Source organism: Schistocerca piceifrons, chromosome 1, assembly GCF_021461385.2.
Source record: "Schistocerca piceifrons isolate TAMUIC-IGC-003096 chromosome 1, iqSchPice1.1, whole genome shotgun sequence".
NCBI lineage: Eukaryota > Metazoa > Arthropoda > Insecta > Orthoptera > Acrididae > Schistocerca > Schistocerca piceifrons.
The window spans coordinates 260,784,198-260,810,210 of record NC_060138.1 but is presented as its reverse complement, the minus strand read 5'-3'; the positions used below and the strand labels follow the sequence as shown (position 1 = coordinate 260,810,210).

General features: G+C 43.6%; 1 protein-coding gene across 1 annotated transcript in view; it reads right to left on the bottom strand.

Annotated features, from left to right (window-relative positions):
• The window catches only part of LOC124709827 (hemicentin-1-like), a 432,676-nt gene that overhangs the window by 153,289 nt on the left and 253,374 nt on the right, over positions 1-26,013 (bottom strand). Inside the window, exons 6-7 of the mRNA XM_047240877.1 lie at positions 19,769-19,783; positions 12,587-12,731 (exon numbers count right to left, since the gene is read on the bottom strand). Of these exons, the coding sequence (XP_047096833.1) occupies positions 12,587-12,731; positions 19,769-19,783 (160 nt within the window). The remainder of the gene's footprint in view (positions 1-12,586; positions 12,732-19,768; positions 19,784-26,013) is intronic.

The following is a 26,013-nucleotide window of genomic DNA, read 5'->3' as shown; positions in this document are numbered from 1 at the left end:
ACTGAGTGGTGGATCACATCTGCTTTCTTGCTTTAATTGTGAGGACTTCTGGAACCCCTCCACAGCAATGTGTTAAACAGAAAACCTTTGGAAAGCGCAAGGTTGCATTCTCCGCTACGTAACTGACGAAAATTCAACTAATTACTCACAAACGCTATATAATCAGTATGCTCAGAGAGGAGACGCACCATTAGGTTCCGTTGCCTTTTTATGACGATTGACTACACAGGGAATTAAACTAATCGCTTAGCAGAAAATAAGTGCTATTGCTGCTGCGTATTAGGAGGTCACCTTACGGTAAAGACGAACTTTGAGAAAAAAAATGTGTGTGAAATCTTATGGGACTTAACTGCTAAGGTCATCAGTCCCTAAGCTTACACACTACTTAACCTAAATTATCCTAAGGACAAACACACACACCCATGCCCGAGGGAGGACTCGAACCTCCGCCGGGATCAACCGCACAGAACTTTGAGAGACATGGACGTTATGAGCTGATGAGCTGCAACAAGACAAACAGCAACAGGCTGATTTGTCTACCATTTGGGTTAACGCACTAGCATCCTTAGCTTCCTGGACGTAAGCAAAACCTATGAGTCAACAACAATGCATGGTAGTCAGCGAAGTCGTTATCAAAGAAACTATAACAGATAGGCTATTTCAGATGAGGCGCTTTTACCTGCTTATTAGGATACTATAACTGAAACTCAAGTTCACAAAAAACATAACGACTAGCGATAGCATGTTCATATTCACAGGACATGTTCATTAATATGTTCTGGAGAAATGATTAACAGCAGCATCAGGTTCTAGGTCAACACCGACGTCGGGGTCCAATACCATCTACCGGTAAAATGTGTCTCCGTTCTCATTGTCGCTATCAACCGAAGACAATAGATCAATGTGACTTCAGCAGACGTGAAGGATGCCTCGCAGAAGTATGTGCGCATCGTATAGTCAAATTAGTGAGTTTGAAAGAGAGCGTATTATAGGCCTGAGAAAATGTTATTCATCCATCCAGGAAATTGCTACTAGTGTGAGTGAAGTCTTGGGCAATGCAACGGGTGTGTGCAGAATGGTTCAATGAAGGCCGTAGAACACGAGGAGATAGTCAGGACTCACTACTAAAGTACATGTCCTGTAGACATGAATGACTTATCTCCAGTCGTTCCCCAAAATGAGTGTATATTTAGATAGGGATGTGTCACCCTTTCTGCGGATTTATGACCTGTTACATCAGAATAACGCTATAGCATCCAAAATACTTAAATGATTTATTCAGAACGATACTGGTTTACAAAGAGCACTTTACAATCCACAATTACACAAGTCCACGGTACTCCAGCTCACATTCGAGGTAGTTGAGATAGTATCCGAAGTTCCACGGGTTCCTAGTATGTGTGGTCACTAGCCACAAATACGAGCAAAGGCAGGCGAAGGACTTTCTGTACATTGCTGTTGCGGTGGCCTATATACGGTCCTGGATGTCCGGGAATACGGCGTGTGGTGGCGCCAGGGACCGAGTGGAGTCGCGCTTCTGTCTCGTGACACCGACCCTCTAACGGTCATCTCAAAATGGACTATGCGACCGGTCTGCGGATCTATACGCCCGGTCCGCGAGTGTTATTTTTGCAACTGCGCGGCAGGCCGCGCTTTGCGCGTTTTGACCTCCGCCTCTGTCGGCCGGTGACTGACTGATGGCGGATACCACTTGACCATACTTTACTTAATTACACTACTGGCCATAAAAATTGCTACACCACGAAGATGACGTGCTACAGACGCGAAATTTAACCGACAGGAAGAAGATGCTGTGATATGCAAATGATTAGCTTTTCAGAGCATTCACACAAGGTAGGCGCCGGTGTTGACACCTACAACGTGCTAAAATGAGGAAAGCTTCCAACCGGTTTCTCATACACAAACAGCAGCTGACCGACGTTGCCCGGTCAAACGTTGTTGTGATGCCTCGTGTAACGAGGAAAAAAGCGTACCATCACGACTTTGATTGCGGTTTATCGTATCGCAACATTGCTGCTCGCGTTGGTCGAGTTCCAATGACTGTTAGCAGAATATGGAATCGGTGGGTTCAGGGGGGCAATACGGAACGCCGTGCTGGATTCCAACGGCCTCGTATCACTAGCAGTCGAGATGACAGGCATCTAATCCTCATGGCTGTAGCGTATCGTGCAGCCACGTCTCGATCGCTGAGTCGACAGATGGGGACGTTTGCAAGACAACAATCATCTGCACGAACTGTTCGACGACGTTTGCAGCAGCATGGACTATCAGCTCAGAGACCATGACTGCGGTTACCCTTGGCGCTGCATCAGACAGGAGCGCCTGCGATGGTGAACTCAACGACGAACCTGGGTGCAAGAATCGTAAAACGTCATTTTTTCGGATGAATCCAGGTTCTGTTTACAGCATCATGATGGTCGCATCCGTGTTTGGCGACATCGCGGTGAACGCACATTGGAAGCGTATAGTCGTCATCGCCATACTGGCGTATCACCCGCCGTGATGGTATGGGGTGCCATTGGTTACACGTCTAGGCCACCTCTTGTTCGCGTTGACGGCACTTTGAACAGTGGACATTACATTTCTGATGTGTTATGACCCGTGGCTCTACTCTTCATTCGATCCCTGCGAAACACCTACATTTCAGCAGGATATTGCACGACCGCATGTTGCAGGTCCTGTACAGGCCTTTCTGGATACAGAGAAAAGTTCGACTGCTGCCCTGGCCAGCACATTCTCCAGATCTCTCACCAATTGAAAACGTCACAATACGCCAGTCACTACTCTTGATAAACTGTGGTATCATGTTGAAGCTGAATGGACAGCTGTACCTGTACACGCCATCCAATCTTTGTTTGACTCAATGCCCAGGCGTATCAAGGCCGTTATTAGGGCCAGAGGTGGTTGTTCTGGGTACTGATTTCTTAGGATCTATGCATCCAAATTGCGCGAAAATGTAATGACATGTCAGTTCTAGTAAAATATATTTTTCCAATGAATACCCATTTATCATCTGCGTTTTTTCTTGGTGTACCACTCTTAATGGCCAGTAGTGTATTTTTCAGAGAGTTACAGCAAAAATTATAATTTTTTAAATCGAACGGTATACTTTTTTGTTCATTTCCAAGTTTTCGAGGTGAATACCACATTCTGTATATAACTGGCCGGATTGAGATGGATGTTTTGGTAAAGGGATTTTTATTTAAGTAGAATGTCCGAAAGAGAGCAATGTTCCTGAATGCGCAATACAATACAAGACGTAAAGTCGCTATTGTCACGGGAGGACAAGCTTCATCGACATTGCCTTTGAAGTGATGCTCGGTTAGATTTTACGACGTGTACTTACACTGTCATACACAGGGAAGGTCGTTATGTATAAATCAGTGAGGTTTGGTGTTTGGTGTGCCACTGTTATAGGCGTGGAATAAACATTGCGTAAACAACCAACGCGTACGCTGACATGTCGCTCATGCTACCAGTTCAGCACCCATGGCTTATGCATCGATATATCCTGGTCGATAATCTGCATCAGCTACTACGTTCCAGCAAGAAGTGTGGATATTTGTTTTAGCCACAACACCCCATAACCCTCACATCGGGTTACGCAATCACTGTAATCAGCCTTACATCTGCGAGGCGACTACTACATGGTCAGTAACTTAACCAGTACAAGTTGTCATTAGCACAGCTGCATGGCAGAGATTTCAGACGATGGGGTACTTTCAGCGGATAGACCGCCAATATTTTCAGTCAGGATGACTTACAGAGTATAGTGCTCTCTAAATAAGCCACTCTCAAAAACTATAGTGCAAGAAATCATTATGACACGCATTACTGTGCCACAGAAGAACTTAGGTGGACGTGTCCTGCCGACCCCCGTGTTGTGGAATCCTCCGACTTGAAATCATTGGTCAATACTACTTCAATGGCACTCAGAATGGTGAAAGTGTGCCTAATGTTTTGCGAGAACTGAAAGACATATTTCCGATAAGATGGTTTGGAAGCCATGGTCCTCAGGAATCGCTAACATGGTCGCCCCACGTGCTAAAAGTAGGGTTATAGAAAAGGGCATCTGATGCAGGTGAAGAAACAGCTGTAGTAGCTTTAATACAGGGCTACATATGTTACGTATGTCTATACCAATTACATGCCTGTCATTTGAAACGATAGGATCCGAAATCTGTCCTATAACATAGTATATGGTCTGTCACGCATGTTAATGCTGTCAAATATTAGGAAGTAACGTTTGACGTTACTGTCATATAGAACAAACATGCAACTAACAGGTCAAGGACTGTACATTACCAGTCATAATTTTGGTTGTATAAAAATTTTGTATATTCTACACTGATATAAAAACTGTCAAAAAAAATTTCATTTATATGTAATAATGCATGTCACACACACACACACACACACACACACACACACATATATATATATATATATATATATATATATATATATATATATATATATATATATATATATTGTTGGCTAGTAGTGCACATTTAGTGATATAATACAGCATGATTGTACACTTATCTTACGATTTGACAGTGTATAAAAATCCGGCGTTCGCTGATCATAGTTTGCATTAAATGTTATGGGATATAACAAACTGAGACATGTAATACTTTTTGTACCTTGATGCCGAGCGTCGCGAATTCGAATCATACCAAAGCGAAGCTAATAAATGAATCGATAATTGGTTTCGATTGCTACTGACAGTAGATGTAGAGTCTTGAAGAAACCTCCCCCATGTGCTTCCGTCTCCTCAGTGTTTCGATAACTTCTTGAGTGACCTATTGGTCGTGCCTTTCTTCAGGCAAACACACGAGAAGAATAGTCATTGTTCGACCCATTATAGTTGGACGCATAGCTAAGCTGAGTTCTGATAATAACATGTTTGCTCTGTAGTATCTGTATCTCGACGCAAATAATATTTTGATGAAATAAGTTAATTGCATGTGCAACTTTGATCTGTGTTTAAACAAGAGAATAAACCAATTCCGAGAATATCTCCAGGAAGACTATACCGTATTATGCCCAGTATGATTCCAAATTCGTGTGCAGTAGGGCAAACAGGTTAAACTGGAACTCAATGAAATAACTTTCAGATGCGGTGGTATGGATCAAAACAAGAAAATAAACATCCAGTAAAAATGGGTTTCTATAATACATATTTTGCGAGCTCTGAGCACTAGCTCATCTTCGCTTCTGTAAAACACATCTCATGTACTGAATAAGTGTTCACAGCTCAATTTCCTACACGTTTTTTCCTTGTTTTGGTTCGCACTACTAACTCTGAATGTTTGTCAGTATATTTCTGGTCCACCTTGTCCGTGCTGGGGGATATGACTTCTGAATCACTCTCTATGTACACTACCGGAAAAAATTAGTACACCCTTTTGGGGTTTCCAGTTCAAATTTATTGCTGCAATAGTGCACATGGTTTAAATAAGGTGCCAGTATCGATCCATGCGGCAATATCCATATTACACATATCAAAGGAAGTTTTGCATCACCCCAGTTTCCAGAACTCCTGACTATAGATGTTGACTGTGGATATTGTATCACAGACACAGTCCCTTTGACTGTTCAGAAATATCACTATACCCGCCCAAAGATGTAAACAAATAGGAACGAGCAGCGACTATTAGACGGTGCGGTTCCGACAGCCGATCAGTTCGTCATTCCACCAGGAAGGAGGTAGACGGCACATGTTGTCTTTAGTCAACCACGCCTAGACGGGAAATACCGCGGTTCGGTCGCGTCCGCATTGTTACTTTATGCCAGGAAGGGCTCTCAACAAGGAAAGTGTCCTGGCATCTCGGAATGAAGCAAAGCGATGTTGTTCGAACACGCAGAATATACAGTAAGACAGGTACTGTCGATGACATGCCTCGCTCAGGCCGCCCAAGAGCTACTGCTGCAGTGGATGACCGCTACCTACGAATTATAGCTCGGAGGAACTCTGACAGCAACGCCACCGTGTTGAATAATGCCTTGCGTGCAGCCACAGGACGTTGTGTTACGACTCAAACTCTGAGCAATAGGCTACATGATGCGCAAATTCACTCTCGACGTCCACGGTGGGGTCCTCCACGTGTTTGGAGGCAACCCGGAAGGGCTGAACATCTTAGACACACTATCCAGCGAGTGCAGCAAGGTGAGGGTTTCCTGCAGTTTTGGGGAGGCGTTATGTGGGGCCGAAGAACGTCGCTGCTAGTCATGGAAGTCGCTGTAACGGCTGTACGATACGTGAATGCCATCCTCCGATCGATAGTGCAACCGTTCCGGCAGCATATTGGAGAGGCACTTGTCTTCGTGGATGGCAATTCAAGCTCCCATCGTACAAATCTTGTGAATGACTTTCTTCAGGATAACGACATTGCTCGACTAGATTGGCCAGCATGTTCTTCAGACATGATGGCTATCGATCATGCCTGGGTTCGATTAAAATGGGCTGCTTACGGACGAGGTGACCACCCACCAACCAATCTGAGGGATCTACGTCGAATCGCCGTTGGGGAATGGGATGATCTGGACCAACAGTGCCTTGATGAACTTGTGGATTGTTTGCCACGACGAATACAGGCCTGCATCAATGCGGTACTACGTGCTACTAGGTATTAGAGGTACCGTTGTGCAATCTGGAGCACCACCTCTGAAGTTCTCGATGTATGGTTGTACAACATGCGATGTGTGGTTTATATGAGCAATAAAAAGAGAGGAAATGATGTTTATGTAGATCTCTATTCCAATTTTCTGTACAGTTTCCCGAACTCTAGGAACCAAGTTGAAGCAAAACTTTTGTTGATATGTTTAGTATGAGGTGTTGCCTCCATGGATGCCAATGAACTGGAATCCAGTCTTTCGTGCAGATAGCTAACACTATTCTGGGATACATTGATCCACTCGTGCCCAACCTATTCACGTATTTGGTTGCGGGGTCTCAAGAGTCACCCCTCGTCCCATCATGTCCCACACTAGCTCGACCGGAGACAATTCTCGATGTACAATCGGCAGAGCACGTTGAGTTTGACGGCCAGTGTGTGAGCGAGCGAGTATTATCTTGTTGCAACAATACGTCACCATCCGGTTGCAAGAAAGTCAAAAGAACAGGTACAGAAACATTCTGCACGTATCGGCCACATGTTAGTGCCCCCTCCAGAAACACAAAAAGTGTACGAGTATTTTAGCTTATCGTACCACAGACCATAGGTGGTCCTGCCAATGTCTCTCGTATACGAAAGGGGGTAACTGCTGTCAGGACATAACGCGACATAAGCGCGCGACGAGTGAAAATGTGTGCCTGAACGGGATTAAAACTCGGAATATCCAGCTTACTAGACACGTGCGTTAACCACTGCGCAATTCGGGACACAGCGATATAGCAACTGCGCGGACTGTTTCGGCACGCTTAACGGCCGATTCACATTCCCACTGGGCGCCACTTAGCAGCAGTTCCTGTCCATTATACTCCATGTTCACTACTCTGAGATTCCCACAGAAGGTCGGACGTATTTAAGAAGGTGGTTCCATTGTCCAGCTTCCCGTATCAATTATATGAATGTGCGGTGTCTGTTCTTACGTACATTTACCATACACCAGGTGCGTACTAATTTTTTCCTGTCAGTGTATATACACTGAAAAGCCAAAAAAACTTGTACAGGCATCCGTATTCAGAACAGAGATATGGGAACAAGCAGAATACGGCAGTGCTTTCGGTAACATCTATATAAGACAAAAAGTGTCTGGCGCAGTTATTAGATTTGTTACAGCTGCAACTATGGCATATTATCAAGATTTAGGTGTCTGATCGTGGTGTTATAGTCGGCACATGAATGATGGGACACAGCACCTCCGAGGTAGGAATGAGTTGGGTATTTTCCCTTACGACCATTTCACGAGTGTACGTGAACATTAAGAATCCGGTAAAACATCAAATCTCCGACATCAGTGAGCCGGGAAAAGATCCTGCAGGAACAGGACAAACGACGACTGAAAAGAATCGTTCAGCGTGACAGAAGTTCAACCCTTACGCAAATTGCTACAGATTTCAATGCTGGGCCATTAACAACTGTTGGCGTGCAAACCATTCAACGGAAAATCATCGATGTGGGCTTTCGGAGCCCAAGGCCCACTCGTGTACCCTTGATGACTGCACGACACAAAGATTTACGCCTCGCCTGGGGTCAACACTGAGATTGTACCGTTGATGACTGGATACATACTGCCGAGTCGGACAAGTCTCGTTTCAAAAATTACATCCAGAGGTATGGATCATGAAAGAATAACAATCGATCGTGAAAGAATAACAGACCCTTAAATACCTACTATGACGAAAAAATTTTACAGATGTTTTAAAATAATGTAAAATACAGAAATCTGTAATCACTTTACTGACTCATAAAAGTACCACAGAACATGCAATCCCACATCTTAGTAGATATGTAAGAGTTATATTCTGTTTATGACTCACTTTTACGCATATGACAACTGAGGATGTGGTTTCCAGTTCCAGATAACAAACAAATTAAATACAGATGAAACAGCTTCTCAATCCCTAAGATAATTTGTCACAGCTGTGGTTCCCCTGTCTAAAAGATTTTCTGCAGAACTTTAACTGTTTATCCGGTGATATATCAGAAACACTTTTGCAGTTATTTAGTTTTCAGCCATAAAGGAAAAAAAACAGACAGTAATCCAGACTTTTTACTATCAAAGACATGCAAACAATATTTTTCTGTAGGTAATCTCTTCTACTATGTGAGGCCGCATCGTGTAAATTTTCTTCTACACAACCGATGTTTCGTTCCCTTTTGGTATTCACGGTTATCCGATCACTGTCAATGAGTTGTGCGTTTTCCCGTACGACCATTTCATAAGTGTACGTGAACATTAAGAATCCGGTAAAACATAAAATCTCCGACATCACCACGGCCGGGAAAAGATCCTGCAGGAACGGGACAAACGACGACTGAAGAGATTCGTTCAACGTGACAGACGTGCAACCCTTCCGCAAATTTCTACAGATTTCAATGCTGGGCCATTAACAACTGTTGGCGTGCAAACCATTCAACGGAAAATCATCGATGTGGGCTTTCGGAGCCAAAGGCCCACTCGTGTACCCTTGATGACTGCACGACACGAAGCTTTACGCCTCGCCGGGAACCGTCAACACTGACATTGGACTGTTGATGACTGGAAACATATTGCCTGGTTGGACGAGTCTCGTTTAAAATTGTAAATGGCGGATTGACGCACACAGGTATGGAGACAGCCTCTTGAATCCATGAACGCTGCATGTCAGCAGGTGACTGTTGAAGCTGGTGAAGACTCTGTAATTGTGTGGGGCATGTGGAGTTGGAGTGGTATACGACTCGTGATACGTCTGATCACCTGCATCCATTCATGTCCACTGTGAATTCCGATGGACTTGGGCGATCGCAGCAGGACAATGCGACACCCCACATGTCCTGAATTGCTACAGAGTGGCTCCAGAAACACTCTGCTGAGTTTAAACACTTCAGCTGGCCGCCGAACTCCCGAGACATGACATTATTGAGCATATATGGGTTGCCTTGAAACGCGCTTTTCAGAAGAGATCTTCACCTCCTCGTACTCTTAAGAATTTATGGACAGCCTATCATGATTCATGGTGTCAGTTTTTACCAGTAATACTTCAGACATTAGACGAGTCCAAGCCACGACGTGTTGCTGGCTGGTGCCCTACACGATATTAGGCAGGTGTACCAGTTTCTTAGACTCTTTAGTGCAAAACATAAATCCTATCAATGTGGATTGAAATAGTTAGATAAAAATCTTTTATGAAATGAAATGTTGGAAATGTGGAGTTTCTCAAAAACCTGAAGTTTCAAATTTGTAACATGGCCAACTGAGACGATCTCTTTAACAACGACTTACCTAAAATCGTAATCGCTCATTCATTATTACAAATTACATTACCATGTCATACATTCTGAAACCACAAGATTTTTTTCACATTTGACTTATGCTTACTTCATGTACGAGAGTTTGAAATGAGCAATAAATAAATAAATAGAAAGAACCTACTTAAATCGTCTGATTCTCTGTATTTCGATCTCAATATTGTCATCATATTCATATCCTTTCAGTGTGCTTGATAGATTGTCTTGATATATTTCGGGAATTGATATTCTGAGTCTTCTCCTCTAGTCTTCAGATCTTGCTTAATCTAATCCATCCATCTCTTTCAGGGTTATCGTTCATGGCAAACCACTTGAACCGTGCAGCAGTCTGTCAGTCATAGACAGAGCCACTTGCTACTCTCTTTCCACGTTTCCACTCTTAATTTTATGACATCCAGTCTTCTGCGAGGCATATCTCATAAACTTTTTTTCGCATGGTTTGCTGAAATCTACAGCCGGCCGCTGTGGCCGAGCGGTTCTAAGCGCTTCTGTCTGGAACCGCGCTGCTGCAACAGTCGCAGGTTCGAATCCTGCCTCGGGCGTGGATGTGTGTGATGTCCTTAAGTTAGTTAGGTTTAAGTAGTTCTAAGTATAGGGGACTGATGATCTCAGATCTCATAGTGCTTAGAGCCATTTGAACCATTTTGAAATCTGCCTTGTTAACTACACAGTAGTCCAAGCTGTAGGTCAGAATCAGTAAGAGATACGCTCAAACATAGTGTATTTGGCTCACAGGAACTCCCTTGGCTCCACCCATGGTTCCACACTTGATAAAAAAAAAAATGATCCGTTTCTTACTCTGGTTTTATACTTCCAGTATGCCTGTTCCACTCCTTGAAATTTATCTCCCGTGTAACTGAAAGTTGACACACATCTAATTTTCACTCTACATGGCACCAGGTTGACATGTGCAGCTGCTCTGCTCATAATCTTTGTTTCAGTTTTGGTGTTGTTTCCTCTCAACTGCACTCTTTAATCTTGGAGTACCATTCATATAACCTTCGTTACACCTCTAGTTGTGAGTTGTGTTTCTCCCCAAATAGCTGGACCATCAGCAAAGACTAAAGCATTGAGATTACCATTTCCTATATTCTTGATTTCCTTTCTAATCACATCCGTAAGTGCCAAAAAAAAAAAAAATGGGAAAGAGAACTGCCCTGTGGCCCTCCTCTCCCTGTCCTGAACCAGTCAGATTTTCCCTTACCCACTTGTATATAACTTCAGCAGTCTTCATATAACATTTGTACTCCGTACTAGGGAGCTAGAAACCTTTACGTTTTCTAAAATCTTCGAGATCTTACACTTCAGCACACTGTCATATCCTTTTTCCTAATCCAGGAACATGATAACGGTATCTCAATATATTTCAATAAGTCGTTGGTCCAGAGAACGCTTTAGTGATACCTCACACGGATAGCTTAACTTATATTTGACAATATGTACTCTATAACATTTCATTACTGGTTACTAAATAAGATTTTTAAATTTTTCTTCCAGGTTCAGACTTATTTCTGTACTAAAAGATTAGTCGTGACTAGAGTTGTAAAACTTCCATAGGCCCCCGTTCTTATGTAAGTAAGCGTAGACTTCTGTAGTTTTAGAAGTAGACTTTTTATGTTAAAGTTGTACCTGCGTTACCTGCACGTTAGGCGTGTTTCATACATATCGGTCGTTACATCGATCGCTTGGTTTAAAAATGCGATCATTGTCTTATAAAGTCCCCTAGAAACCGGAACTCTGTAGAATGTCAGTGAGGATATATGGAATGCCACATAAATACCAGAATATTCTTGTTCTACACTGTTTATAGCAAAACTGAAATTGTGAATGCTTAATTCAAGTTTTATTCAAAAAATGTTGATTTGTAACGTAAAATAGTGTGATTTTGTAGTAGAAGTAAAGAAAAAAATACGTCAGACTTACCATATAGTGCTTGAAACGCAGTTTCCGTAATAAAGGATCAAATGTAAAAAATTCACATGATATAAATAAATCAAACATCGCTTGAATGATCCGTCGATTTTATACAGAACATGTGTATGTTATTCATACACAAATTTTGCGTTTATCAATAACACCAGGAAACTACCGCCATTGCTCGTGATGGAGAAAGTTCTATTGAGTACAAAATAGCAACAATAAATGAATAGAGATTATTAAGCTTGTCCATGTGAATTGCACTTGCATGTAACGTAATTACTTTGGTTGCATGAAAGTGTGGAAGCCACGCGGTCAGTTTTTATCAATCATAAAATAAAATGTATGTGGAGTAATAATACAAAACATACAATACATTAATAGTGAATTGAGTACAAAATGAATCAACAAAGAAGAAAAGAATAGAAGCCGTTCACTCCCAGTTCCACTCTCACAAATTTAGTGTTGTTCCTCTCCCTACCAATGCTACCTACGATAATCCTAGCAACTACTACGTCATTTACGTACTGTTCGTCTGGTAGAGCGCAACTCTAGTCATAACTAGGCTGTAATCGAGGATCTATTGGTTTTTTAAAAATCCTATCAAACTTTATTGCAGTCCACCGCATGTAGCTTCACCCTACTGGCTGGGCCCACCCTGCTGCTCAGTAGCGGGCGGCGGCACTCACAGCGGACGTGCAGCGTCCAGCAGTCGCTGACGGCGCCGCCCTGCACTCTGGCGTTGGCGGCGTGGCAGCACAGCTGGCGGCCCGCGTCCTCCAGCGCCGGCGTCACCTGCGCCACGCTGGTCGTCACGTTGCCGTCCGCGTTCGTCTGCAACAGCCGCACCGCAACAAACACGATTGAGACCGCAGGCTGCAGAGGCCGTCGTTGTTGTCGAAGGTAAAATGTTCTACGATTCACACTCTGAGTCATCAAGGAGTTGTAAATTTCATAGTGTATGGCAGTGTGGAGGCTAAAAATAAAAGGAAAATGCAGAGGAGGGCCAAGTATGCACGTTCAGATCGATGTGAGCTGCTTTTGTTGTTGGAAAGATGAAGCTGCATGCGCAAGATACACTACTGTGAGAGCTGCATCAAACCAGTCTTCGGAATGAAGACCGCGTTACAAGAAACAGAATTTGAAGGACGAATGCTACTTGGATAAGTCAGGCAAGACCTTTATCCTGATGGAAGGTTTCCACAGGTTTGCTGCTTTACACTAGCAGGTAAACTTTGAACTTGGGTATAATAAGTCGCTACAAATGTGTTTAATAGTTTTATCATCTGATCACAGCTGGTGTTGTGGCTCTGAAAACTACATCCACAGGTATGGATCATGAAAGAATAACAATCGATCATGAAAGAGTAACAGACACTTAAATACCTACTAGGACGAAAATATTTTAAGGTGTTTTAAAATAATGTAAAATACAGAAATCTACAATCACTTAACTAACTCATAAGAGCTAAGTAGCACAAAACATGGAACCCCAAATGTTAGTGGACATTTTAGAGTCTTTTACTGTTTATGACTTTTAAGCATATGACAGCTGAGGATCTCGTTTCCAGTGAACAAATAACAAAAAACTAAATACAACTGAGACGGCTTCTTAATCCCCAAAATGATTAGTCACAGCTGTGGCTCCCCTGTCTAAAAGATTTTCTGCAGAGCTTTAACTGTTTCTCCGGTGATACGCCAGAAAGAATTTTTCAGTTATTTAGTTTTCAGCCATAAAGGGAAAGAAACAGACACTAATCCAAATGCAAACAATGTTTTTCTGTAGGTAAACTGTTGTAGTATGTGAGGCCGCATCACGCACATTTTCTTCTACACAACCGACATTTCGATCCCTTTGCTGGGACCGTTTTCAGGATCCTTTGGTATTCACGGTTATCTAATCACTGTTAATCGGGTAGCTGTCTTACCAAGCATCTAAAGCTCAGATTAGCAGTCTTGCCTACAAACTTTGGCTAATGAAGATACACAAAGAAGGTTGCCCATTGATACCTATAGTGAATGGAGTCAACTGTGAAACATACCTTTTATCGGCTCATTTATTTGGACTACTGAGACATCTAATTGTGAAAACAAATATTTCTGTGAAAACTTCGAACCATCTTTTCTTTCGAAATTTTATGTACAGTGAATATTCCAATAAGTGACATTCCTGTAAGCTCCGACGTGCATCGTAATTTAGTAATATCCCGAGAGCATATTCTATGCTGATCATAGGGGAGAAAATTGCTACAGATGTGTGTGACTAGAACGAACTGTGAATACGGTCGAGCTATTTTAAATATCACAGAGAATTTTAGGAGCAATATGATGGCGCTGCAGTATGAATACCCTTTGCCACCAGTAGGAATCAACTTCCTAATCCTATAGTTTGATCAAGACCCATACAGTAAGCTGCCTGTAATGAATTCTCGTTGGCTACACTATTTGGATGCCAAATTTTTAATATGGCTACATAACAAACTAGAGCTTCACAGATTCCACTAGATCTGAAATGAGTTTCACCCGAAAATCAGCTTCACCCACAAGGTAGAGAGTGAAGTTGGTCTCTCATTCCTAAATGTCTTCCTATATAAATGATGGAACAAAACGCTAAGCCTGCTGAACCGAGCCATATCAGTTTCAATCTTCTTACTTGGACCTTCTCTGCAGCTTCCCCATGCTCAGCTACATTACCATACCAGCCAACCACGATGCCTCAGGGGGTGTCCTGTCAACCAGGCTCTTTACTAAGTCAAGTTTTCCACAAATTTCGTTTTCCTCATTTCCATTCAGTGCCATTTCAGTAGTTGTTGATAAACCATGTAAGTTTCAACATTGTTTTGTAGCAAAACATTTCGAAAACTTCTGCTCTCTTATCATCTAAACTGCTTATACTACGTGTTTCCAATCCAGATTTGTTTCCAGTACATTCGACAAGGAGCTCCTAACTTTAATTTTTTTTAAATCTGTACACGATGTTGGTAAAATTCTCTCGTTCAGACACGTTTTTGTTGCTATTGTTAGTCTCCATATAATGTCTTCTCTTCTTCGGCTATCATTAGTTATTTCAGAACAAACACCGCAAAACTACTTTTAGTGCCTGATTTCGTAATTTGCTTCCTCCACCCTCAACTGAGTTATTCACCCATATTCCGTTATTCTTCTTTTACTTCCGTTGATATTAATCTTATAATCTCTTTTACGGCAATATCCATTTAATTTAATCGCTCTTGCAAGTCCCTTGCTGCTTGTGTAGGATTCGTCTTAAGGCCAATATGGATCTCGGTATTCTTACATTTCTCTGTAGCCCAAACTGGCCATCTACGAAGTCGACTTCGAGTTCTTCCTTTCGTCTGTAAATCATTACTGCCAATATTCTGCAGCCATGTCTTGTTAAAGTGATGGTTCAATAACATCGACTCAACACCTGTCTTCTCTGGAACTGGAATTATTACGTTCTTCTTTTAGTCTGGCGGTATTTCGGCTATCTGCTTTCTGTACAAGTTGTAAATGGGTTTTGACAGCCTGTATTTTATCTCTGATACACTCACAGTTTTGATGAGTGTATTCAAAAACGTCAAAGGCTTTCTCTGCATCTCTTACTGCTATGGAGACAAGGTACAATAGTTTTGTCGTGTACCTCAACAATTCTAAGCGACCGTCGTTTACTACAAGGGACATTATGGGCTCGAACATATTTGGTTTTACCATCACGGCCATTTCGCAATAGTTATGATCTGAACAGAGTGGCCAAAAACTGCGGAAAGGCTTCTCATATAAGAAGATACGATATAAGGCGCTTGGGGCTCTGCATACTGTACATCACACAGGCAACTGAATTCCAGAATTTAGTGTATCCAGGGCCTGAGTATCGCAGAGAAACTGTATCCACATTCGTTTGATGATCGAATGTCATGTATGCTGTGTCTGGATATAAGGGCCGATCGACATTGCACTGCTACATACATCGTCGATTTCATGTGAGGCATTAGTAAACAGTCTCAGTGCGATCTTTACGGAGGGCAAATCCACTACATAGTCCCAGCATCACACAGCGAGCAACACAACTGTTGTAGGCATTTGGTCCCACTGTACATGCAGCGTTATTATTTTGTAGCTCTCTGTAACAATACTAAGCCTTATTACTATACATTCATATTTCAATACGTAAAAGACTCGTTGATGAGCGGGTGATCTGAATAGAAGCTGCGGTGCGACTCACACGAAAGAAGATTGTGTGAGAGATGTCCACTGAGCAAACACCTCAGTTGTTGACGAACATTTGGAAATAAGTGGGCAGATATTTCTAGAACCGATTTGCAAACCAGAGCTGGAAGAGGACGCGTGACGGCAGAATATGGACGATGATTCGCGAGCTGCTTTAACAACTGTATGAAGTGTGGGAAAAATGTACTACGCAAATAAAGGAAAGCCGAAAAACAGAAGGAATATATGGAGACGCTGTACAAGGGAAATAAAGGAAATATCATGGAAACGGAAGAGAAATTAGATGAAGATGAGATGGGAGATAAGACAGAAAGAGAAAGATGTTGGAACACTCGAAGTAGTGATGAGCCTACGATTTATCTTCTAGCCTTTATACACTTAGAGACCGCTTTTGAAATTGTTGACGGGAATGCAAACTTTTTGAAATTATGATACTTGCAAACGTAAAATATGGGGAGTGAGAGATTCTGTAAAGCTTCAACAGAAACCAGACGGCAGCCATAAGAATCGAAGGCCATAGTAAGGAAGTAGTGGTTTAGAAGGGAAGGAGATAGGGATACAGCTTATTCTCTATTCTATTCAATCTGCACACTGAGCAAACAGTAAGGGAGTCCAAGGCAAAATTTGGAGACTGAATTACAGTTCGGGGAAAATAAAGAAAAAAAACTTGAGGTTTGCCGATGTCACAGTAACTTTTTCAGAGACAGCAAAGTATTGGAAGAGTAGTTGAACAGAACGGACAATGTATTGAGGACATGAGACGAATACCAATAAAAGTAAAAAATGGTAATGGAATGTTGTAATTTCAAACCAGGCGGCGCTGTACAAATTATATTAGGGAATGAGTTTTGCTATTTTAGGAGTGAAGTAACTGTGAAGGCCGAAGATAGGAGAAAAGAGAATGTAGCCTTCCACTGGCTTTTTCTTATATTTTCCTCTTTTACTTATTTGTGTTTGAATCAGTGTAGCTTTATTAACTTTATTGGAAGGTAAGGTTTTAGGTTATATTCAAATTCAGAAGAGTTTCTGAAGACGAGAAATTTGTTAACGTCGATTATAAATTTAGAAGTTAGGAATTCTTTTCTTAAGGCTTTTTCTGCAGTGTAGCCTTGTGCTGAAGTCAAAAGTGGACGCTATGAAGTAAGCAGATTTGTATTGTGTGGGTTGTGGTAGTTACTTGTTGATGAAAAGGCTTGTACAGGGTACAGCAGCATGGAGAGGTGCTTCATCAAACCAATCTTCGGACTGAAGACGGTAACAACAACATGCAAAATTAACTTATTTTCGGATATATTAATAACACCTTTTTCAAAATCTATTCCAGATTGCTGGCGGTCTAGATTTTTTCTTTTGATCCTAATTTTAAACAATCTGCTTCACAGCTGAAAAGTAATTGTTCGAGATCCAAGCATAAGTAAGTTTAGACTATTCTACTTTTAGTGTGTAAAATTCTGCGCCACATTACATTATCGTCGTTCTGATGATAACTTCCGATTGATTTTCGTACGCAAATGTGCTACGCAATAGTAATTATCAGTATCTACTTTAGTTACGATATTTTGCGTTATTGTACCAATGATTAGAATCTGAATGACCTTACATGTGATAACTGTTACATCGGCAGCTTGTCGACCTCGTATGTAATTTTAGAGTAATTTTTTAGTAACAAATACGCAATCGGCTACCAGAAAATTGTAGCGTGGTATGAAATTCTGGCGTCAGGATGTCGCTATAGTGTGCGATTCCTCTATTTCCGTGTCTGGGTTTCTTTCTTCATGAAAGTTCGGACTCGTCTTATAATTAAAACAGTTACGAAATTCGTCCGACAGATCTCGGAAGCCCAGTGTTATCCTACAGACCGCCGCGTCATTCTAAGCCGATTGGCACCATAAGATGCCATTATGGAGGGACGTGGATCCAGCAAAGCTCTCTCCCGATCATTGTAAGCTTTCGTCACCAGGAGCCGCTGCTACTCGGTCAAGCAGCTCCTCAGTTGGCATCACGAGGCTGAGTGCAACCTATTAGGTCAACACCGTATGGCGGCCCCGATGGTCAGACATCCAAGTGTCAACCACATACGACGGTGCCTAAATTCAGCAGTCTGACGGGAACTGGCTTATCCTTAGGGGCACGGAAAGAATGGTCTTGGAATTTTATCTACAGTTTCCTTAAAAATTTATGGTACATATATACAGTGTATTCAAAAATAGTATGGACTACTTTGAGAGGTGGTAGTACTCATTGAAAAAAGAAAAATACTTGCAATAAAGATGGGTCCGTGGATACATACTTTCTGAGATAACTCCAATAAACTTGGGTCCGGAGATGCATACTTTCTGCGATGAACACGTGTTTGCAGATGGTGTTCAACGTGGCGTCCATACATAACAATGCAAACCTCTACCCTCCGGTGTAAGGAATGATGCAGTCTTTGAAGTACACATGGTTGTAGTTGTACGTGTTGGCACGCATCGAAGACGAAACCCTGTAGTGTCCGCACTTTGTTGGTTGTTGTCGCATAAACCAAGTTCTTCATATGTCCCCGTAACCAAATGTCTAGGTGGCTGAGGTCTGGGGAACAAGCAGGCCAAGGTGTGCGGCCTCCCAAAACAGTGCAGCGGTCCTGAAATGTCTGTGTCGGATGTTCGCGCACATTGTGACGAAAATGTGCTGGTGGGACAGCATGCTCCATCCACTTTTGTATTCGTTGCTGCAGTGGCGCAGTCTCCAGCACAATATTCAATACATTAATAAGAAAATCCAGATAATACGCTCCAGTTAACTATTGTGGTTGCACGTATGGCCCTATTAATCTATCGCCTAGTATGCCAGCCATACGTTGATTGACATTCGGTCTTGATACCCTCTTTCCTGAACTGCTTGGGAGTTTACGTCGGCTCGTAAATGCTGGTTATGAAAATTCACAACACCGTCTCTTGAGAACTCTGCCACATCGGTACATAAAAACTTGGATGTGAATAGCGGATCTGCAGCACACTTCTGCAACAGCCACTGACAGAACCGCGGTCTGTCATGACGATCCTTAGGTCTTAGGACCTGAACGCACTGTAGATGATATGTCTAAACAAATTGTTTATGAAGTCCCCCCAGATAATAGAGTGAGACACGCCTTCTACTGCTGCTAATCGTCGCACTCTAGTCCTCACGGTTTCTTGCACTGAACGTAGCACAGGCTGCCTCATGTCGGGCGTGCTGGCTGTGCGGGTCCTTCCACTGTCAGTCTCCCGAGGTTCAAGTCCCTATGTCCCTCAGACGCTATAAAAGACTATCGAACAGCTTATCATAGGGTACTCTGTCCTGTGGATACTTCTCATCGTAGAGCGCACGGCCTCGCAGGCTATGTCCATTTGCTAAACCATAGCAGAATACCATGTCCGCCATTTCACTTTTAGAGTAGTAAGCTTCCATTGCTAACATGTGGTGGAAGAGGGAAACTGTAAATACGAGGGTAATCCCATAAGTAAATTCCGCTATTTGTTTTATAAGCAGATAGATCTGTTTATTTCTACAATGGTTTGCATCAGTTTACATCCTGAACATTTAGCTTCTTTTTGACATAATCAGTATTTCTACCCATGCACTTTTGTAGACGCTGTGGCAGTTTTTGTATGCCCACGTCATACCAGCTCCCTGTCATGCTGTTCAGAAAGTTATGAACCTCTTCTGTCACCTCGTCGTTGGAGCTGAATCGCTTTCCGGCCAAATGTTCTTTTAACCAGTCCCTAAAGTTGTCCAGTTCGGCTGCAAAGCGGTGAAGAAATGCGCGGGAAGCAACAACTCGTTGTCGCATGTGGTCTACAGTCAGCACCTGTGGCACTCATCTTGCGCACACCTTTCCGGTAGTTCAATGTTTCCGTTAAAATTCTGTGAGCGGTGTTTCAGGAAAACTCAGGAACAAACGTGCATACAGGGTGATCTGCCGATCTTCACGCTAGCTTTGCTCAACCTTCAATACTGTCTTCTCAGAAATCGACGGTCTCCCGCTCCCTTGTTCGTCGTGAATTTCGGTCCGACCAGCTGCAAATTTCGGTCCGACCAGCTGCAAACTCTCTACACCACTTACGAACAGCTTTGACATCCATGCACGACTCACCATACACTTCCGTCAAGTGGCGATGGATTTCTATCGGCGCAATGCCCGTTGCGTTCAAAAACCGAATAACTGGGCGCAATTAGCAATTAGTGGTAACATCCAACGGGAGCTCCATTCTCAACGGCTGCCATGCCAAGACTGAGCACCTGGGCGCGGCGTGCGCATGTTTACACACAGCGCGTGAAGCACTCTTCATAACAGTGTGACAACTGACACACAGAGTTCTGTACTTATAAAATAATAGGAGACCTTACTTTTAGGATTACCCTCGAATACTACACCTTTTGTACGTATAAACAGTGCAAAACAGTAATCACATAAGTGAATTCGCGTTTACAAGAAGTAGGTACCCAGGACTGAAAGTACTGTGCAATCACTGCCCGGTGTGGCCGAGCGGTTCTAGGCGCTTCAGTCTGGAACCGCGCGACCGCTACGGTCGCAGGTTCGAATCCTGCCTCGGGCGTGGATGTGTGTGATGTCCTTATGTTAGCTACGTTCTGTTCTAGAGAAGTGATGACATCAGATGTTAAGTCCCATAGTGCTCAGAGCCATTTGAACCATTACTGCACAATCTGTCACAAAAACACGACGAAACCTATCGTAGCCACAACACGACTCGAACTGCACAACTGACTGAAGACCACCCAATGGTAGGTAGTGTACTGTGAGAAAGGCATCATAATACAGGGTGATTCAAAAAGAATTCCACAACTTTAGGAATTTAAAACTCTGCAACAACAAAAGGCAGAGCTAAGCACTATCTGTCGGCGAATTAAGGGAGCTATAAAGTTTCATTTAGTTCTACATTTGTTCGCTTGAGGCGCTGTTGACTAGGCGTCAGCGTCAGTTGATGCTAAGATGGCGACCGCTCAACAGAAAGCATTTTGTGTTATTGAGTACGGCAGAAGTGAATCGACGACAGTTGTTCAGCGTGCATTTCGAACGAAGTATGGTGTTAAACCTCCTGATAGGTGGTGTATTAAACGTTGGTATAAACAGTTTACAGAGAATTGGTGTTTGTGCAAAGGGAAAAGTTCTGGACGGCTACTGTAACTGGACTACAGTATCTGGAGAGGTTAGAGAATTGGCTGTTCCCTCAGCTCGAACAAGAAGCACAACAATTCATATTTCAGCAGGATGGAGCGCCACCACATTGGCACTTATCTGCCCGTAACTACCTGAACGTCAACTACCCGAGGCGATGGATCGGCCGCCAGGCAGCCCGTGACAGAGCACTTCATCATTGGCCTCCAAGAAGCCCTGATCTTACCCCCTGCGATTTTTTCTTAAGGGGGTATGTTAAGAATATGGTGTTTCGGCCACCTCTCCCAGCCACCATTGATGATTTGAAACGAGAAATAACAGCAGCTATCCAAACTGTTACGCCTGATATGCTACAGAGAGTGTGGAACGAGTTGGAGTATCGGGTTGATATTGCTCGAGTGTCTGGAGGGAGCCATATTGAACATCTCTGAACTTGTTTTTGAGTGAAAAAAAAAATTTTTAAATACTCTTTGCAATGATGTGTAACAGAAGGTTATATCATGTTTCTTTCATTAAATACACATTTTTAAAGTTGTGGTATTCTTTTTGAATCACCCTGTACAATGCAGACACGTTTGACAGAGTGCCAATGTAACGTCCGTGGTTATATCCACAACCAAGCGCCGCGCACGCCTTCCTACATACACGTTATTATCTCTGAAAGTATGCGTTGCCGAACATGTTTATTAGACTCATTCTTCTTGTTTCGATGAGTAATACCACCTCTCAAGGTAATCGACACTTATTATTAACACTGTCTATAAGCCCATTAAGCTTGTTTGTCGGTTTCAAAGAATTTTAAAAGACACAGCAAAAAAGAGAAAAAATGAAATTAGGTTATACTGTACAGCTACAGAGATGTGACGTGAAGTAATTTCAGCGGTAGCACTACGCTTCATAAATTAATATAATGTGGATTAAATTAATAGCATGTGAAAAGCTGTTATTAGTACCTTATTACAAACACAGTGGTAAACTTTTGCAAAATTATTCAGTAAAGATGGAATTTATACTAACTGCTCAAGTTTACAAACTGGTTTGAAAATTTCGAATGGTTCAACGTGCAATGACCACGACTAAACCTAGCTTAACGTCCTCTCTCAAAATTTAAAATTACGTAGAAATTTAGTAGCGCCAAACGACTTAGGGATACGATGACATAATAGTGTACCCGGTGTTCGACCGAGCCAAAATTAATTTGTACGAACATTAGTAGAAAATCCAAAAAAATCGAGTCAGTCAAATGTACTAAAAGTCTCCTCAACACCACATCACAAATTCCGTCTGCACGTAACTAGCACTTTTCCAAATGTACCCTGATGCAGTTGTAGTTGCATTTCACAATCGATTTGCAAGTACGTTTAGACTCGAATATACGCGCCATGACTAACTTCAGCTATAAGACTTCATGACTGGGAAGTTGCAGTGGTGGGTATCTGGGTCGGGTTGTTTTGGGGAGGAGACCAGACAGCGAGGTCATCGGTCTCATAGGATTAGGGAAGGATGGGGAAGAAAATCGGCCGTGCCCTTTCAAAGGAACCATCCCGGCATTAGCCTGGAGCGATTTAGGGAAGTCACGGAAAACCTAAATCAGGATGGCCGGACACGGGGTTGAAGCGTCGTCCTCCCCAATGCGGTCCCAGTGTGCTAACCAATGCGCAACCTCGCTCGTCGTGGGAATCTGCATTGACGCCTGTCACACAGTATGAGGCATTCGCGTGCTCAAGCAGTCGGCAGGTGCTCGCTCCCTGATACGGTCTAATTAACGGACGGCTGTTCTGGTGTTCGTTGGTGATTGAGATAGCAGCTGTTCTGACAGTGATGGTGCAAATTACACCCTTATTATTACGTCTGCATGCGGTTGTATCGAGAAAGCAGGAAAAAAGTATTTCAGAAATAAGTAATAACCTCACAAGTAACATTAAAACAAAAGTCCATAAACGTATAGACAGCAACTGCTTTCCATTCAGTAGTAAACAAGAGAGAGATAGCTCGAAAATACTGAAACCTGCTTCACCTCTCTACGTGTATGAGCAGTGATCCCAGAGCAATGATTAGCGTCATAGGTAGAACTAGATATTTACTGGAGAATAAACTCAATAAACAGCTAAGAAATAATTATAATTACAGCGTTCGAAAAGTTTGTAAAAAACTGTTACGAACTTGCGGAATCCATTTGACATACCAGTACGCTAAGGAGACGTTTACTTACCCCGACGTATAAAGGAAACGACCACAGTTATTAAAAACAACTTACTAATGAAGAATGAAGAAAATACGTTCCCAAGGGACAATTACGAACATTAGCCAGTTATTTTAAATACTAAAGTTGGCCTACCTTACTTTTCAGCACAAGATATACTTTTAAAGAGATAGAAAGGCTATGGATGTCTGCATTGACAGGTACTGTGGCAATCATTTAGAAAATACATTGTTCAGAAAACACCGCCCCCTGCGGGTTCGGGGGTAAGAATAGGCCCGCGGTATTCCTGCCTGTCGTAAGAGGCGACTAAAAGGAGTCTCCAATGTTTCGGCCTTATGTGATGGTCCCCTCTTGGGTTTCACCTCCATCTTTCTAAATTATTCCGAAGAGCGAGCCAATTGGGGAAGGGCACCTTACATGGTGCACTGTATCCGTCGTGCAATTAGACCTTTAGCTGGATTTCTCGTCGTTGCAATGGTGTCCCGCTCGTTTTCGATTTCTTGGGCGAGGATACGTCCCTGGGTGCGATTACCACGCTGCACTCTGCAGTGTTTCTTTTACCTGCGACGACGGCCTTGGACATTTTTGCACCTAAGATCCAACACGGTAGCCAGTCCGTTGTGGTGGGGCCGCCATGTACCCTGTTGGTTGTAGCCCCCTGACAACACAGGGATCGCTCTACTGATGCCTGCGCCGTTAACTCCCCACGAATGCCAAGGAGTAGATGCCTATCCTCCTGGGGTATCGGGACTCCCGGCAACGGCCATCCTGCCAGGTGGCCTTTGCTGTGGCTGGGTGGCGCCCGTGGGGAGGGCCCTTGGTCGGAGTAGGTGGCATCAGGGCGGATGACCCGCAATGAAGCGTGGTACATCATCTCTCGCTGGCGGCCAGCCGCCAGCAGTCTCTAAGCGTTCTCGGGCTCAATTTAATGCTCAGAAGTACGATCCGAAAACGTTCCCCTCCCTTGCCACGCCGTGGGAAGAGCCTAAGTCTCAGGATGGAGGTAACAGTTATTCGCCCCGATTCTTAGTTTGCACGAGAGCTGATGGGGAGTCTTTTCTCTCCACAAAGCCTCAGTTCTTCGTCGAGCATTTAGAGGACAAGTTTGGGGAGGTGGAGGGCTTGTCTAAAATGCGCTCTGGTTCAGTACTGATACAAACGGCATCCTCCGCCCAATCACGCAGATTACTTGCTTGTGACAAGTTGGGGGATGTTAACGTTACTATTACATCACATAAGAGTTTAAATATGGTCCAGGGTGTTATTTTCCATAGGGACCTCCTTTTTCAGTCTGATGACGAGCTGCGCGCCAACTTAGAACGTCGAGGTGTTCATTTCGTCCGGCGCGTTCATCGGGGTCCGAGGGACAATCAGGTTGCTACCGGTGCCTTCATCTTGGCCTTCGAGGGTGATACGTTACCGGAAAAGGTCAAGGTGATGGTCTACCGATGTGACGTCAAGCCCTATATCCCTCCCCCGATGCGTTGCTTCAAGTGCTGGAAGTTCGGCCATATGTCTTCCCGCTGCCTCACATGTCGAGATTGTGGACGCCCATCTCATCCCGATACTCCATGTGCCCCGCCTCCCATCTGCGTCAACTGCGGAGAGCATCATTCCCCTTGCTCGCCTGACTGCAACGTCTTTCAGAAAGAGCGCAGAATCATGGAATATAAGACCCTGGACCGGCTGACCTATACTGAGGCCAAAAGGAAGTATGACAGACTCCATCCCGTGAGAATGACATCTTCTTATGCAGCTGCTACAACAACTGTGCTAGCCCCATCAGTTTCGAGACTTCCGGCCAGCTCGATGAGCAGTACGACTCCTCCTGCCCCCTTGCCCGTGGGGGGCTCTACCCAACCGGTTGCTCCTGCACCACCTACCTCAGGAGCAACCTCCTCCCACCCGTCGGGGACGTCCGTCCCCGCTTCTCAGCCGGAGATGCGTCTAACTTCTTCAGCTACTCACGCCCGTAAGAGTTTCCTTGGGACCCTCCCTTCCCATGGTTCCACCAGTGGGAAGGATGACGGCCGCCAGTGGCATAAGTCCTCACCAGCGGCCAGGCGTAGGGCTTCACGATCCTCCTCTGTCCCGGAGACTGAATCGGTGAAGCCTTCCCAGCCGGTGAAACCCAAGGTTCAGCGAGAGAAGTCCAAGAGAAAGACCTCTAAGGCCAAAGAACTTGCGGTAGCACCAACCCCACCGCACCTTTCGCGCTCTGCGTCTGAGGATGAAGTCAAGATTCTTGCGTCCGCTGAGGACCTTGATCTTGCTGGTCCCTCAGACGCCACGGATGCCTCTCGTACAGGTACTGAATCGGTGGCAGTGAGTGAACAAGCGGCGTAAATTGCCTTCCCAGTCCTTTCACGCCTTTCTCAGCCATGGACAATATCATCCTCCAGTGGAACTGCGGCGGTTTTTTCCACCATCTAGCTGAGCTCCGACAACTTATCAGCCTTCGCCCTTTCTTCTGCATTGCTCTTCAGAAAACTTGGTTTCCAGCAATGCGAACCCCCGCCCTTCGTGGC